Consider the following 15,187-nt stretch of genomic DNA (forward strand, 5'->3'; position numbering starts at 1 on the left):
ATTCTTGACTAATATCTGTATCTTAATCTGTATTGCTGGAATTGATTAAATGTCCTTTGGATATGTGACTATTTGCAATTAAATTTTATTGAACAGACATAATGTACAATGGAAGTTTTACTGAGAAGCTTAAACTACTTTTTAAGCTGCATATTCCTCCAGGTAAGAGTTTAACAGTCTTTAATGATGTTTAGCAATTGACTCCCTTTTAACAAGTATAATTACAGATATAATTCCATTTTAACAAATAACAGTATTCAGTATATAAAGGTTATTCCTTTATTATGGCCCATGGATAATACTACCAGTATTTTTGCTGATATATAAATACAGTGAAATCTATGGAAGATAATCTGTATAACATAGAGGTTCACGAATTTCCCTCCTGTTAGTGGCCTATCAATTTAATGATCGTTTGTATATAAGAACTACCTATCATTTGAATATTGGTGTAAAGTTGAATTTTTATTGTTGTTGTCATTAGAGAGTAGAATTTAACTTTAAACAAACTGCCAAACTTGTGAAATGGTACAAATTATTCAGAAAAAATGAGACCAGGGCAGTGATAATGAACATTTGGAAAAGAAAACAAAGTAAAAGCTACCATTTATTGAGTGAGCACTTGCTTTGTCAAGGCATTTATCTTACATGCATTCTTATATTTAATTCTCACAATATTCCTGAAAGGTGGTATTATACTTCTGATTTTGACAATAAGGAGACTAAGGGTCAGAAATATTAAATTACTTGCCAAAGATCACACGGCTGAGATTCAAACGGAGGTCTGACTCCAGAGCTCATGTTTCTGTCTATTCTACCATACTGCCTCCATGTTACTACACCATTCCAGTTTACTTAAGTGTTTCCCACTAACCTTAAGAGGCTGACTTTTCCAGGCCTGATCCATATTTTGGGAAAACAGTCTTAGGCTTTCAACTAAAGGAACATTACAAAAGTACCTTTTAACTTAGGTAATTCACAAAAACAAATAGCACTGTCTAAAGCTACACTTGGGAACTCCTTTAGTCTTCCCAGGATAGCCAGGAACCATGCTTTTACCAAGCCAAGAATCTAAAAGCCATCTTTAACTCTTTACACACTCAGATCACAAACACAGCATTAAAAACAAAAGACAAAACACCAAATAGTTTAATTATGAAGAACTTTCATTACTAAGTCAAGTTGCCATTAAAATGTCTAATATTATCATGTAATAAATATGCTTTTAGTAGGAGGATCAAAAGTAGAAAGAACATTACATATCTGTCAGAGCACTGAACTTCATGTTCTCCTTATTTTTGAAGATGTTTTTAAATAATTGAGGTCACATTTTCAGAGATTTCCTGCGGGGGCCTGATGCGGCGGGCGCCAGACATGGCGGGGATCTCCCTTTTCTGCGTCCCGCGGAAAGAGAGATGAACGAACCGGTTCTAAGGGGAGGCGGCCAGGGATTGAGAAATATTAGAAATAAAGAGAGGAGACACAGAGATAGATTTGAAAGCTGGGGCTGGTTGGATATTTCTGTGCCTGGCTGAGGCCACAGAACAGATCCAGACTGCAAAGCTGAGGCTTTATTTATAATCAGGGACAAACAAGGCAATTAACAATGTTCTTGTAAGTTTCACTTGTTTTGGCAGCACTTGCTGCCCCTCCCACAGCCCACTAGCTACCCAGGAAAGATATAGGGATCAGTTACAGGATCAAGCTTAATTATGCTTAGAGGACTGTGCCCTTCCAAGCTTGGGACTTGTTTGTGACTTTGCCAGCAGTCAGTCTGAGGCTTAACCCTATAACCGCTTCCTACAATTTCCAAATGCTAGATTTTCTTATTTCAACTTTTAATGGCTCTCAGAAAACTATAAAAAAGTAAGTAGGAGGAATAATAGAACTCAAAGTGATCAAGTATTTCCTGTTACTTGCTACACAATAGAGTAGTACTACTTCCACATTTCTTCATATGTCTTTTACAGAAACCCTTTACTTACTAAATCTCTGCCCCCAGATTTACTTGAGCTGTTAAAGGACCTGTTTCTATTCCTCATTGTTAATAAATTTGATCTGGGTAATCTGTTTTCAGCTTATACTGAAGTGAAATTGAAGGACCCTTCAAAGGGAGATGAACTTTCCGAGGAAGAATTACTTTATTTCAGTCAGCTCCATGGTAAATATCTGTTCAAAAATGTATCTGTTTGATAATTACTCACTCAATAGTGATCTTCCTGGCTTTAATATTCTTTACCCAGCTACCACTAGTAAAATTTGGGTAATTATACCTTATGATTCTTTTGTGCTACCCCAGCACTTAGTACAATGCTAAGTGCATGGTAAGTACTCCATAAATATTTGACTGACTAAAGTGCGTTTTGGTTTTGATGCATGGAATTTCTTATTTACTGGAGAATTAGAAAGAAAATGCAGTTTGTTCCCACTTACGTTGCAGAAATTTCTAAAATATATCAGATCATTTCCATGCCTTGTTAAAAATACAATGAAGGCAATAGAATCTTTGATTATTGAAGGTCATACCTATTATTCAAACAGTAAATACTTATTATAAATCATTGTAGGTTTAGGAGACAGGGGTGAGTCTGTCTCCAAGACATAATTTGAAAGGATTATGAGCTTCTTTTGTGTCCTTTGCTTCTTTTTCATAAATATGAATGTCTTGTAGAGGAATATGTCTGATTAATGTATGTTTACTGCATGTTAGTGTTTGAACATAAAGTTTGATGAGACCTAATAAATCATCTAGTCAGTCCCTTAATTACATAGATAAGGGCACTGAGGTCCAGAAAGAAGTGGTGACTTCTGCAAGATTTCACAATGAGTCATTGCCACAATCAGGACAAGCCCAGTCTTCTTAACTTCCAGTATGTTTTATTTCATAATAAAAGAAATAATATTTAATTTGAGCAAAGTAAAAAAGAAGAAAATACCAACCAGAAATAAATACTTAATATTTGTTATACTTCCTCCTAGGTATTTTTTCATATGGATTTCCCCCTAGTGTTCTTTTTACTATAAAAGTTTTTGAATACTTTCTCTTCTTTATTTTTTTTTAAATCTTCACCTAAGGACATGCTTAGAGAAAGGAGGAGAGAGAGAGAAAGAGAAAAAAAATATTGATCAGTTGCCTTCTATATGCTCCCCAACTGGGGATCAAACTCACAACCCAGGTATGTGCCCTGATCAGGAATCGAACCTGCAACCTTTTGGTGCATGGGACAATGTTCAACCAACTGAGCCATTCCAGCTGGGCTTGAATACTTTGTCTTCTAATGATAGGAGGCCAGGTCAGCTAAAATTGGCTTGCTGAATTGAAGAAAATAATGTGTTTAAAAGTCTTAATATAAAATATTATTTTACAAAAGCTGTTTGTTAAATAGTTTACAAATTGCAATTGTCCTCTTTTCTTTTAGTTTCCAAGCCTGCAAGTGGGAAGGAAGCAGTATCAGTAAAAAACAGCCCTGAAAAAGGTATTATGATCTAAGAATATAATTTAAATTATTGGGGGTTTTTAAGCAAAGGGGAAAGACAGATTCCCCTTTTTTATGTGACATTTTAATTTGACTTAATGTTTTTTAATTATAGTTGATGTACAATATTATGTTAGTTTCAGGCATACAACCCAGTGGTTACATATTTATATAACTTATGAAATGATCGCCCCCTTAAATATAGTACGCATCTTACACCATACATATTTTTTACAGTATTATTGACTATATATCCTATGCTGTACTTGACATCCCCATGACTATTCTGTAACTACCAATTTGTATTTCTTAATCCCTTCACCTTTTTCACCCAGTCCCCCAACCCACTAGCAATCATCAGTGTTTTCTCTGTGTCTGTTTCTATTTTGTTTATTTCTTTTGCTCTTTAGATTCAATATATAAGTGAAATCATATGGTATTTCTCTTTCTCTGTCTGACTTATTTCATTTAGCACAATACCCCTAGACCTATCCATGTTGTTGCAGATGGCACGATTTCATTCTTTTTTATGGCTGAGTCATATTCCCTTGTATATATGTACCACTTCTTTGTTATCCATTCATCTATTGATGGACAATTAGATTGCTTCCATATCTTAGCTATTGTAAATAATGCTGCAATACACATAGGGATGCATATGTCTTTTCAATTTAGTGATTTGGATTTTTTTAAATAAATACCCAAAGTGGAATTGCTTGGTCTTTCCTTGTCTCTTGTTACAGCCTTTGTTTTAACTACCATTTTGTCTGGTATAAGTCTTCCTACCCCAGTTTTTTTGTTTGTTTGTTTGTTTGTTTTACATTTTCATGAAGTGCCTTTTTTCCATCCCTTTACTTTCATGTGTGTGTTTACACCTGAAGTGAGTCTCTTATGGACAGCATATGTAAGGGTCATTTTGTCACTTATTCAGCCATCATATGTTTTTAGATTAAAGCATTTAATCCATTTGCATTTAAAGTAATTATTTATATGTATTTGTTGCCAATTATTATTCATACTTTTGTAACAGCTTTGCTGGACAGAATAGTCTTGGTTGTAGGTCCTTGCTTTTCATCACTTTGAATGTTTTGTGCCAGTCCCTTCTGGCCTAAAATGTTTCTCTTGAGAAATCAGTGGACAGACTTATGGGAGCAACCTTGTAGGTAACTAACTGATTTTCTCTTGATGCTTTTAAGATTCTTTCTTTTTAACTTTTGCCATTTTAATTATATGTCTTGGTGTGGCTCTCTTTGTATTCATCTTGTTTGGAACTTTCTGGGCTTCCTGCACTTGTATGTCTTTTTTCTTCACCAGGTTAGGGAAGTTTTCTGTCATTATTTCTTCAGATAGGTTCTACATTCCTTGCTCTCTCTTTTCTCATTTTGGTACATCTATGATGCAGATGTTGTTATGCTTTGTGTTATCCCAGAGGTTTCTTAAACTATCCTAATATTTTTTTAATTCCTTTTTTTTTGTTTTTCAGTGCTCTGGTTAGGTGTTTTGCTACCTTGTCTTCCAAATTGCTGATTCAATCCTCTGCTTCATCTAGCCTGCTGTTGATTCCTTCTCATGTATTCTTCATTTGAAATATTGTATTCCTCATTTCTGACTGTTTTTAATGGTAATTATGTCCTTTTTATGTTTACTGTCTCTTTTCATTCTCCCCCACTTCATCCATTTTTGCATAAGTTCATTAGTCATCTTCATAACCATTTTTTTTAACTCTTTATCTGGTATATTGGTTGCCTCCATTTTATTTAGTTCTTTTTTCTGCATATTTCTCTTGTTCTTTCATATGGGGCATGTTTCTTTGTCTCCTTATTTTTGCTGTCTCTCTGTAATTGTTTCTGTGTATTAGGTAGATCTTCTATGTCTCCCAGTCTTGATATGGTGTCCTTATGTAGTAGGTATCTTGAGGGGCTTAGTGGAGCTGTCTCCCTAATCACTTAAGCTAGGTGCTCTGGAAATGTCCCTTGTGTGGTTTATGTGAAGCCTCCTGTTGTAGTTGAGTCTTAATTTCTCTCGATCCACCTGTGGGTCGGGTTGGCTCTTGGGCTGACTGACTATGAAGATCAACCCCAACCAGAGTGTATGAAGTGCTGTTGTATGACCCCATCAAGTGGAATTCGACCCAGCAGAGTCTGGTGCCTGCCAAGATCTCCCTTTGGGTGTGCCAGTTGTGGAGGTAGTTGAATTGTGCTCTGATATAGTCTTAATACTGCCACAGGATGTGTTGGTTCTGGGACCTCTTCTTAGGGAATTTGTTGCAGGTCAATGTCAGGCACTGCCTGTGCCCAGCCCTGGGCTACCTGTTTGGAACTACAGAGCAATCCACAGTTTTTGGCTGCCTCTGCTGGGCCTGAGTGCACATGGGAGGGGCCAAACTGTACACCAAACCTGGCTTCCACCAGCACAAAGATCATGGGCAGATCAACAAAAGGTCCAAAGCACCCCAATTTCTACCTTTGCTTGCCAGCTGCCTGTTAGGCTCAGTCACTGAAAAAGCCTTTGGTGGCACACTAGAATGCTAGTTGCATGAGGCATATTCTCAGTGAGTCACCAGGTAGGGGCAAGTGGTGTTCACCAGGTTTATACAAATTCAAACTTAGTGCCAGTGCTGGGTCTGAGGCCACTCAGCAAATGTCTCAGGGTACACCAAGGCCATCTGCCATCTAACAGTAGCTTGCAGATATTTGTGGTAGAGCAGGGTCTCAGGGAGTCATCAAGGGGAGGCCAGCAGAGGCAGAGTTTATCAGGCCCAAACAGACCAAGATTTGACTCTGTGAAGGGAAGGTTGTGCAATGCTCAGGTATGTGAGGGAAAAATGATCCCCTTCCTAGAGCCACACAACTCAGTCTTTGATTTTGCTTTGACCTTTTGGAGAGCCCAAGCTTGGTAGGGCAGGGCCACCTGGGGGTAGGGAGGGTGAGGGTAGTGGATGTCCCATGGGGGAAGGGTGGTGCCAGTTAGGCTCTGGAAAGTGTGAATGGCCTCTGCTCCAGAGACACACAACTCACACTCTGGCACACCATAAGTCTGCCTGGACCTCAATATCTTGGGCCTAGGCAGCTGACTCTTCCACAGGAAAATAGGGAGTTCCCTCAGGCTGATGCCATAAAAAATGGAGTGCTCCACCCAAGAAAGATGGCATCTGTGGTGTGAGAGAATGATTCAGCACAGCGATCCTGGTGGCACTCCCTTCAGCTCTCTCTCCAGAGCCACAAACCCCAGTTTAGTCTCACACAATGTTGTCTGCTCTACCCTCCCTACACTGGAGCCCAGGGTTAGTGGCTATAAACAAGATTTTGTGCACTGGCCCTTTAAGAGGGTGTCTGTGTCTAGTGGACTCCTGTCTCTCCCTGGTGGACAGAATCCCCGCTGATTTTCAAAGCCTGGTGTTATGTGACTTCCTCTTCTAGGCTCCGATGCTCTGGGCTGAGGAGCCCCACATGGGATTGAGACCCCACACTCCTCAGGGGGGACCTTTGCAGCTGAGATATCCTCTGGATTCTCAGCCACCACCCATAGGTGCAGGGCCAGCCCTTTTCACATTCCTGTCCTTCCTACCAGTCTCAATGTGGTTTCTTCTGTAAATCCTTGGTTATAAGACTTATGTTCAGCTAGTCTTCTGTTGGTTATTCAGGATGATTTTTCTATAATTGACTTGTAATTCCAGTTGGGACTTGGGAGGAAGTGAGTGTAACTTCCATCTACTCCACCTCTGTCTTGGGTCCTTGTACCGTAATTTATTTTAATAACTAGCCCAATATTGATGGATATTTAGGTTGTAAATTCTGCTGTAATAGACATTTTATTCTTATATTTTAACATACTTTTCACATATTTCTTTAGGATAGGACAAGTTCATATTGGTATGAAAATACTAGGTCTCAAGTAATAGGCACATTTAATATTTTGATAATTATTAATAAAGTCACATTAATATCATCTTTTTTTTAAACTGATTTTTTATTGATTAAGTTATTACCTATGTGTCCATATCCCCCATTGCTTCCCACCCCACTCCCGTACATGTCCTCACCCCCCTGGTGTCTGTGTCCATTGGTTAGTCTTATATGCATGCATACAAGTCCTTTGGTTGATCTCTCCCCCTTACCCCCATCCTCCCCTACCTTCCCTCTGAGGTTTGAGCATCTGATCGATGCTTCTCTGTCTCTGAATCTGTTTTTGTTCATCAGTTTATGTTGTTCATTATAATCTACAAATGAGTGAGATCATGTGATATTTATCTTTTTCTGACTGACTTATTTCACTTAGCATAATGCTCTCCAGCTCCATCCATGCTGTTGCAAATGGTAGGAGTTCCATCTTTTTTACAGCAGCATAATTAAACTCTTCAAATGAATGAATAAATAAGTTGTGTTTTGAATTTTTCAAAAAGAGCCACCATAGACCAATTAATATTTGCATATTAAGAACAGCATATAGAAGGTATTTTAAACTTCATAGTATGCATGAAAATATCTACATGAAATTTACATCAAGCCAGGGTGTACTGTTTAATATAAAATGCATCCTTCTCAATTTTGCTTTAAATATTCCCTAGTCCCCAAAGTAAAAGTTTCAGTTTAATGGAAATGGAGAAGTGTCCTGAGAACCACTAGGTGAAATAAAAGTTTAATTCAGGTGATTTCCTGGATTAAAGAAAAAGGTAGAATCTTATAACTCAGTGAAATATCTTTCGATGATAATAATTTTTTTGAGATTTGAGAAAATGTAGTAGGCTGTTTATTATGAAAATGGTTTTATCCTCCTCATTCAGGCAAAGGAAAAGTTGATATTCAAGCATATCTTAGTCAATGGCAAGATGAGCTTTGCAAAAAAGAAGAAAACATTAAGGATTTACCAAGAATGAAACAGGTATAGTGCTTTCAAAGAAAAAATTCTAGGTTTTTTATGATATTTTTATGAATGTGGGTATATCCAACTCTAAAGTAGCTAACATGCTATTACAAAAATATTTAAATCATCCTTGTATTATCTCTGCTTCAGATGAGTACTGATGAATGGGATCAAATTATTTTTAACACTTTAAATACATATAGTGTTTCAGTGTAATTTCTATGCTATGACATTTGTACCTACAGAAAAGATGGATATGTATAACATATTTCAGTGTTTTCTATTTCCATCTCTATTAGAAATTTTTATCTATTCGGTACACATTTTTAGTGCTTATAGATGACAAACCCAGTGCTAGGTACTATGAATAAGAAATTACTAAGATAAGTCACACCCTGGTTCCTAATCATCTTGTATTTGAACTTGCTTCAATGAGTAGTATTGACACAATTCTAAATCCATCCCTTTCTTACAAAGTATTCAGTCAGTATATGTTATATGTTATTATATTTTTAATTAAAATGTTAATATAGATCCTTTATATTCCCAGAACTTTATTAAAATGAGAACCATCAAATAGCTTAGTATTTCTCAGTGGACTTGGTAATTTGATAGTTGAATTAAGTACTTTTAGAAAATGAATCAATGAGCCCTAGCCGGTTTGGCTCAGTGGATAGAGCATCGGCCTGGGGACTGAAGGGTCCCGGGTTCGATTCTGGTCAAGGGCATGTACCTTGGTTGCGGGCACATCCCCAGTAGGGGGTGTGCAGGAGGCAGACCTCTGTAAAAAATCAATAAAATATATTTTTAAAAAAAGAAAAAATGAATCAATGAGATGTATTTATTCTAAAATTCTTAGAAACAGTACTATAGAGTTAGGAAAAAAGAGAAATGAACTTAAAAGTTTGGAACAACGTGTGTGTGTGTATAATTGGGGTAAATATTTTTATTTATTTTTAGAGAGAGAGGAAGGGAGAAAGAGAGAGAAGCATCGACATGAGAGCTGAGAACAAAACATCAATTGGCTGCCTCCTGCACATCCCCTACTAGGGAATCGAACCAGTAACCTTTTTGTGCATGGGATGAAATATTGCCCAACCAACTGAGCTACACTTGGTGGAACAATATATTTTTATGAAGTACATCCTTTGTATTTGCGCTTTATTTACAGATAAACTTTTCTGGTAGAATTGACTTATAGGACTCTTGTGTTGGAATCTTTTTTTTTAATTGACAGGTATCTTTTGAGAATATCTATGATTATCTAGAGACAATTAATCAAACAAACCAGTTGATTTCTCCACTTGAGTCCCACCTCAGCCTTTAAAGAGAAACATGTCCAATTGGGCTCCTTAGAGTTACCTTGTACTACTAGACAGGTCCCAAAACATTTTTCCCTAAATTTAAGTCATCCTAGTTGAGCTGCTCACTCTAGCCATTTGAGTAGATCAAGGGTACCTCATCTTAATCCTTTTATTTAGATTTATTAATGAATGTATTATTTACATGTAGGGAAATATGAGACTTTGCCTAATTAAAAGTAATATATTGCTATTGGGCAACAAATGGAGATGATTTAAATGGAATTTTTCTATTGTTGATATACATCTTTCTAGAACCAAGATTTACTTGGGGGATTAATCATCAGTTCTTTTACTTCTTTGGTGAATGTTATATGGTACAAATTCTAAATAGGTGACTATTTACTTACATGTTTTCTTTATATTTGCCAAATCTAATGTCAAATGCGGTATTTCTAACTTGTGTTTTCTAGTCACAATTTATTCAGTTTTCAAAGACCCTTTATAACTTATTTCATGGGGACCCTGAAGAAGAGTTGTTATATCAAGCCATTGCTGTTGTAACCAGCCTTTTGCTCAGAATGGAAGAAGTTGGAAGGACACTTCATAGCCCTACATCATCAGCCAAAGGATTCTCTGGTATAGTTTGTGCTTCTGGAGGATCCAGTGAGGGGAAAACAGAGAGCCCCTTGGAGAAAGATCCCTCCTTGCTCAGGGAAGAACCTCAGTGGTCATTTGCATTTGAACAGATTCTTGCTTCTTTGTTGAATGAACCAGCAGTGGTGAGGTTTTTTGAGAAACCCATAGATGTAAAAGCCAAACTAGAGCATGCAAAAACCTCTCAGTTAAGTTCTAGAAACAAGATGTAAATCTCTTAACAGGAATTGACTATCAGACAAATTTACTAAGATTCCTGTAGTTGTCAGCTTGATTCCTGGGAGTAGAGATCAGGGATTTATTATGTTACCAAATGTTTGAATGTTTGAAAAAGATATTTGAAACACAATCATTCCTTTGTGGTAGTCTCTAATTTTTATATTCTCCAATACAAATGTAATTTTTAAAAATTTTATTTTTCAATTAAAGTTTACATTCAATATTATTTTGTATTAGTTTTAGGTGTATAGCATAGTGGTTAGACAATCATAGACTGTACACAGTGATCCCCCTGATATTTCCAGTACCTTCCTAGTACCATATATAGTTATATTATCGAATGTATTTCCTATACTGTACTTTACATCCCTGTGACTACTTTATAACTACCAATTTGTACTTCTTAATACCTTCACCTTTACAAGATACACAGTATCAGGGGAGTGTGTTAAATGATACCACCAGAGGGCGCCAATGTAACACTTTTGGTAAAGAAATTACTAGTTTGTGCTGCTATTTCCATATGAATAATTGATAATTTTGAAAATGTGGTGTTAATGTTTGAGTATTAGTGATGATGATATGTTATACTGATGAGTGCTACTTTCTAAATTGGCACAGTCCTATTACAATGCTTTAGAAAACCAGGCTCTTAGATTTATAGCCTTAATTATAAGATTACTGTATGGGGGCTCTTTTTCAAGTTATCTAACTGAAATGATATTAACTTTTTAAAGTTAATCTAATCTTGTCTTCTAATAATAAATGTTTTATTTTAGTAACTTCCTAATTCTTCCTACCTGAGCAGTTCAGAAGCTGCTGACTCATACTTCTGTGTTATTGATAAAAATATATCAAGAACTCAAAATTCTGGGCTAGTATAAAGAAAAATAATATTGGATTTGGATCTAAGCTGGATAAAGCCAGCTTTTTCAGAAGGGTTAAGAAAAAGTTCAATTTTAACTGTTTCTCATTAAACTGAAAAATTACTTGAAATTCTTCTGAGCACTGCTTTTTGTGGCATTTGTCTCAGAATAGCTTGTGACTGCTTTGATTCTAGCTTTAGATTTTGGATTTTCACCAGTCATGTTTTAAGTTACATTAGATAGACTGTATTAGTCTGGCAAGTTCATAAAGTATACTAGTGTGTATGGCTGTTAAGATAATGTATAGAATTGCTGGTATTTACCTAAAAATTTTTTACTGTATGATTTAGATGTAAATTTCTATATACTTTATGCTGCTTATGTATCAGTCATTACAGTGAAGGTCCATGTTTAAATAATGGGCTTAATTAGCACTTTAAAGAAAAAATAAGCAAACTATACTTCTGATAGGAGCAATTTATTAATCATTTGACTTCAGAATTGTGGGGAGAAATCTTCCACTGAGTTTCTTTCTTCACAAAAGACTTTGGTTTTAAGCCCTTTGACTTTTAGATTTGAAATAGTGAAAGGATAGACATCCTTTAGACTCCGGTGACCCAAGAAGTCTTCTTTTGTGAAAAAAATTGGTATAGTCAGCCTTTGACAAGGATCCACTGTGAATAAGGTGTAACACAGAGGGCTTTGTCACCATAGAATATATTATTTTCAGAAAGACTCACAAATTTTTAAGTGAACCCTTTGAAAATTTCATAAATTGGACTTAACCAAACACTTAATAGTAGTGTCTTTAAAATGATTTGGTCAATCATTTCCTTATCTTTGCAAGGAAATTACCATTTAAAGAGATAGTTGGTAAATAGCATCTATGCCTTTTCTCAGAAATGATTTGCTGAAACATGTTCACATTTTAGAGTTTAGTTAATAGTTTATATGTAAACTGTCACACATTTGCTATTATGCAATGATTGATAAATTAAGCTTCAGTAGCTCTAAAAAGACAAAGGCTCTATGCTTATATACAAAGGCACTATTGCACATATTTTGTTGAATATTTTGTCAGTTGTATTTACAAAAAAGATACTTTCTTAAGAGTATATGCTATTAATATTTGATATTTTAAAGTCAGAATATTGAAGATTACCTTATATTGTATTGTAGCCTAGATTAATTAACATTGAATACTTAAAGAAATTTTTTAGTTGCAAAAAGACTATACATGCAAGTTAAAAAGACAACCTTTTCTCAGTCTGTAGGAGAAATAAGCAAAATACATAGTTTTATAGTTGCTACCTTGCTGAATAAATGGGTCTTATGTAGCTGTGTCAAACTGAACCAGAGCATTATACCTTATACATTACATTAAATATGTTATAAAGTGGCTTTTCTTGTCTTATAAAATAAGTGTTATAAATCTATTCTAATAAACATGAAAAGTGGTTTACTTAATGATATTGCTATGTTGTTTGTTACGATGTATTTTTATTAACACTAAATTCAGTTTTCACTTGAGGACTTCCTCCCTGTATTACTTAAGGTTCAGTTGCAGAGAACAGAATTCACTCTTAGTAGTGTAGCCAGGCAAAGATTTATTACCAGACATTAAGTGGCTTACATAATTATCAAGAGAACTGATTCTAAATTGAGCTTTGAAGAGCAACTTCCAAAGCTACACCAGAGAACCAGGCCACCAAGGGAGTTGCTAACTCTTCTATGATTAGGAAACTGCTACTTCCTACTGTCACGATGAAAAGCCAACACTATAGCTGCTACTCCAGAACCACACCACCTGCTTTGATTTACACCAGCAAAATAGATGCCAAACCTCTCAGTACCCACCATCTAGTGACTAAATTGCAATAGAACAACCAAACATCTTCACAACCATGTGTACCAGAAGAAATGGCGGAAACATAGCCTTCACCTTCCTTCTGTCATTCAGGTCTCAATGAGTATGTATCTGATTGGCCTATGTTGCAAAGGAATCTGAGAAATGCCCTTTTAGTTTTTGTAATATGGGATGGCACACTACAAGGCTGGCATAAACATTGGATACTGTATTTGTTATCTATTGCTACATAACAAATGACCACACACATTTATCATCTTACCATTTCAGTGGGTAAGGCTCTGCTTAGGATCTCACAAAACTGGAACCAAGGTGTCAGCCATGCTGGTTCTCATATAGAGGCTCAACTGGAGAAGAATCTACTTCCAAGCTCACTCAGACTATTGGCAGAATATATTTCCTTGTGGTTATCTAGAGGTCCCAGCTTTTTGCTAGTAGTCATCTGGAGGCCACCCTCAGTTCCTAGAGGCTTCACTCAGCTCCTAGCAGCTGCCCTCAGCCTCTTCAGGCTGCCCGAAGTTGTTTGCTATGTGGATTTTCCCAAAATGACCACTTCATCAATCCAGCAAGGAGTCTCTAGAGCAAGTCTTGTTAACCAGACAATGCCTTGTATAATGTAACACAATCCCACAGTGGTGACCTCTCATCCCCTTTGCCATATTTTTTTTTGTTAAAGGCAAATCACAAGTCCCGCTCACTCTCAAGGGGAGAGAATTACACAATGGCATGAACATCAAGAGGCAGGGATCAGAGATGCCACACAGTATTTCAAACGGTTGTACCACTTAACACTCAAATTAATTAGTAGTTCTGGTAGCTCTGCATCTTCACCAACACATGAAAAGGTCTACTTTTTTCATCTTAGCCATTCTGGTGGGTGTATAGTGGTGTCTTGTGGTTTTAATTTGCATATGCCTGATTTAAAAAATATAAACTATTGAGGTATAATTTTTTATTTTTTTATTTTTATTTTTTGATTAGGGTATTACATGTGTACATATCTTCCCATTGCCCCCCCACCCCACTCCCATACATGCCCTCACCCCCCAGTGTCTTGCGTCCATTGGTTATGCGTATATGCATGCATACAAGTCCTTCAGTTGATCTCTTATCTCCCCCACCTCTCCCTAACCTTCCCACTGTAATTTGACAGTCTGTTTGATGCTTTACTGCCTCTGTATCTATCTTTTTGTTCATCAGTTTATAGTGTTCCTTATTATCCACAAATGAGTAAGATCGTGTGGTATTTTTCTTTCATTGACTGGCTTATTTCACTTAGCATAATGCTCTCCAGTTCCATCCAGGTTGCTGCAAATGGTAAGAATTCCTTCTTTTTTATGGCAACATAGTATTCCATTGTGTAGATGTACCATAGTTTTCTGATCCAGTCATTTGCTGACAGGCACCTAGGCTGTTTTCAAATCTTAGCTATTGTAAATTGAGCCTGCTATGAACATAGGGGTGCATATATCCTTTCTGATTGGTGTTTCTAGTTGCTTAGGATATATTCCTAGGAGTGGGATTACTGGGTCAAATGGGAGTTCCATTTTTAATTTTTTGAGGAAACTCCATACTGTTCTCCACAGTGGCTGCACCAGTCTGCATTCCCACCAGCAGTGCACAAGGGTTCCTTTTTCTCTGCATCCTCGCCAGCAATTGTTGTTTGTTGATTTGTTGATGATAGCCATTCTGACAGGTGTGAGATGGTACCGAACTGACGTTTTGATTTGCATCTCTTGGATAACTAGTGGCTTTGAGCATGTTTTCATGTGTCACTTGGCCTTCCTTCTGTCTTCTTTCGAAAAGATTCTATTTACCATATTTTCCAGCGTATAAAACGACTGGGGGTATAAGATTTTCCTGGGTTAAAAAGTCGTTTTATATGCTGGAAAGTACGGTATATTGGACTATATTGATGGGATTAGATATAATGGATTA

General features: G+C 36.5%; 1 protein-coding gene across 2 annotated transcripts in view; it reads left to right on the top strand.

Moving 5' to 3' along the window:
• TBC1D8B (TBC1 domain family member 8B) overlaps positions 1-12,913 on the top strand; it is an 84,130-nt gene extending 71,217 nt beyond the window's left edge. For both annotated transcript variants that reach the window (XM_079764873.1, XM_079764874.1), the window contains exons 17-21: positions 97-162; positions 2,078-2,161; positions 3,420-3,476; positions 8,260-8,357; positions 10,114-12,913. In XM_079764873.1, the coding sequence (XP_079620999.1) occupies positions 97-162; positions 2,078-2,161; positions 3,420-3,476; positions 8,260-8,357; positions 10,114-10,509 (701 nt within the window). In that variant the 3' untranslated portion in view covers positions 10,510-12,913. The remainder of the gene's footprint in view (positions 1-96; positions 163-2,077; positions 2,162-3,419; positions 3,477-8,259; positions 8,358-10,113) is intronic.
• The last annotated feature ends 2,274 nt before the right edge of the window (positions 12,914-15,187 follow it).

The sequence above is a fragment of the Cnephaeus nilssonii genome, assembly GCF_951640355.1.
Source record: "Cnephaeus nilssonii genome assembly, chromosome: X".
NCBI lineage: Eukaryota > Metazoa > Chordata > Mammalia > Chiroptera > Vespertilionidae > Cnephaeus > Cnephaeus nilssonii.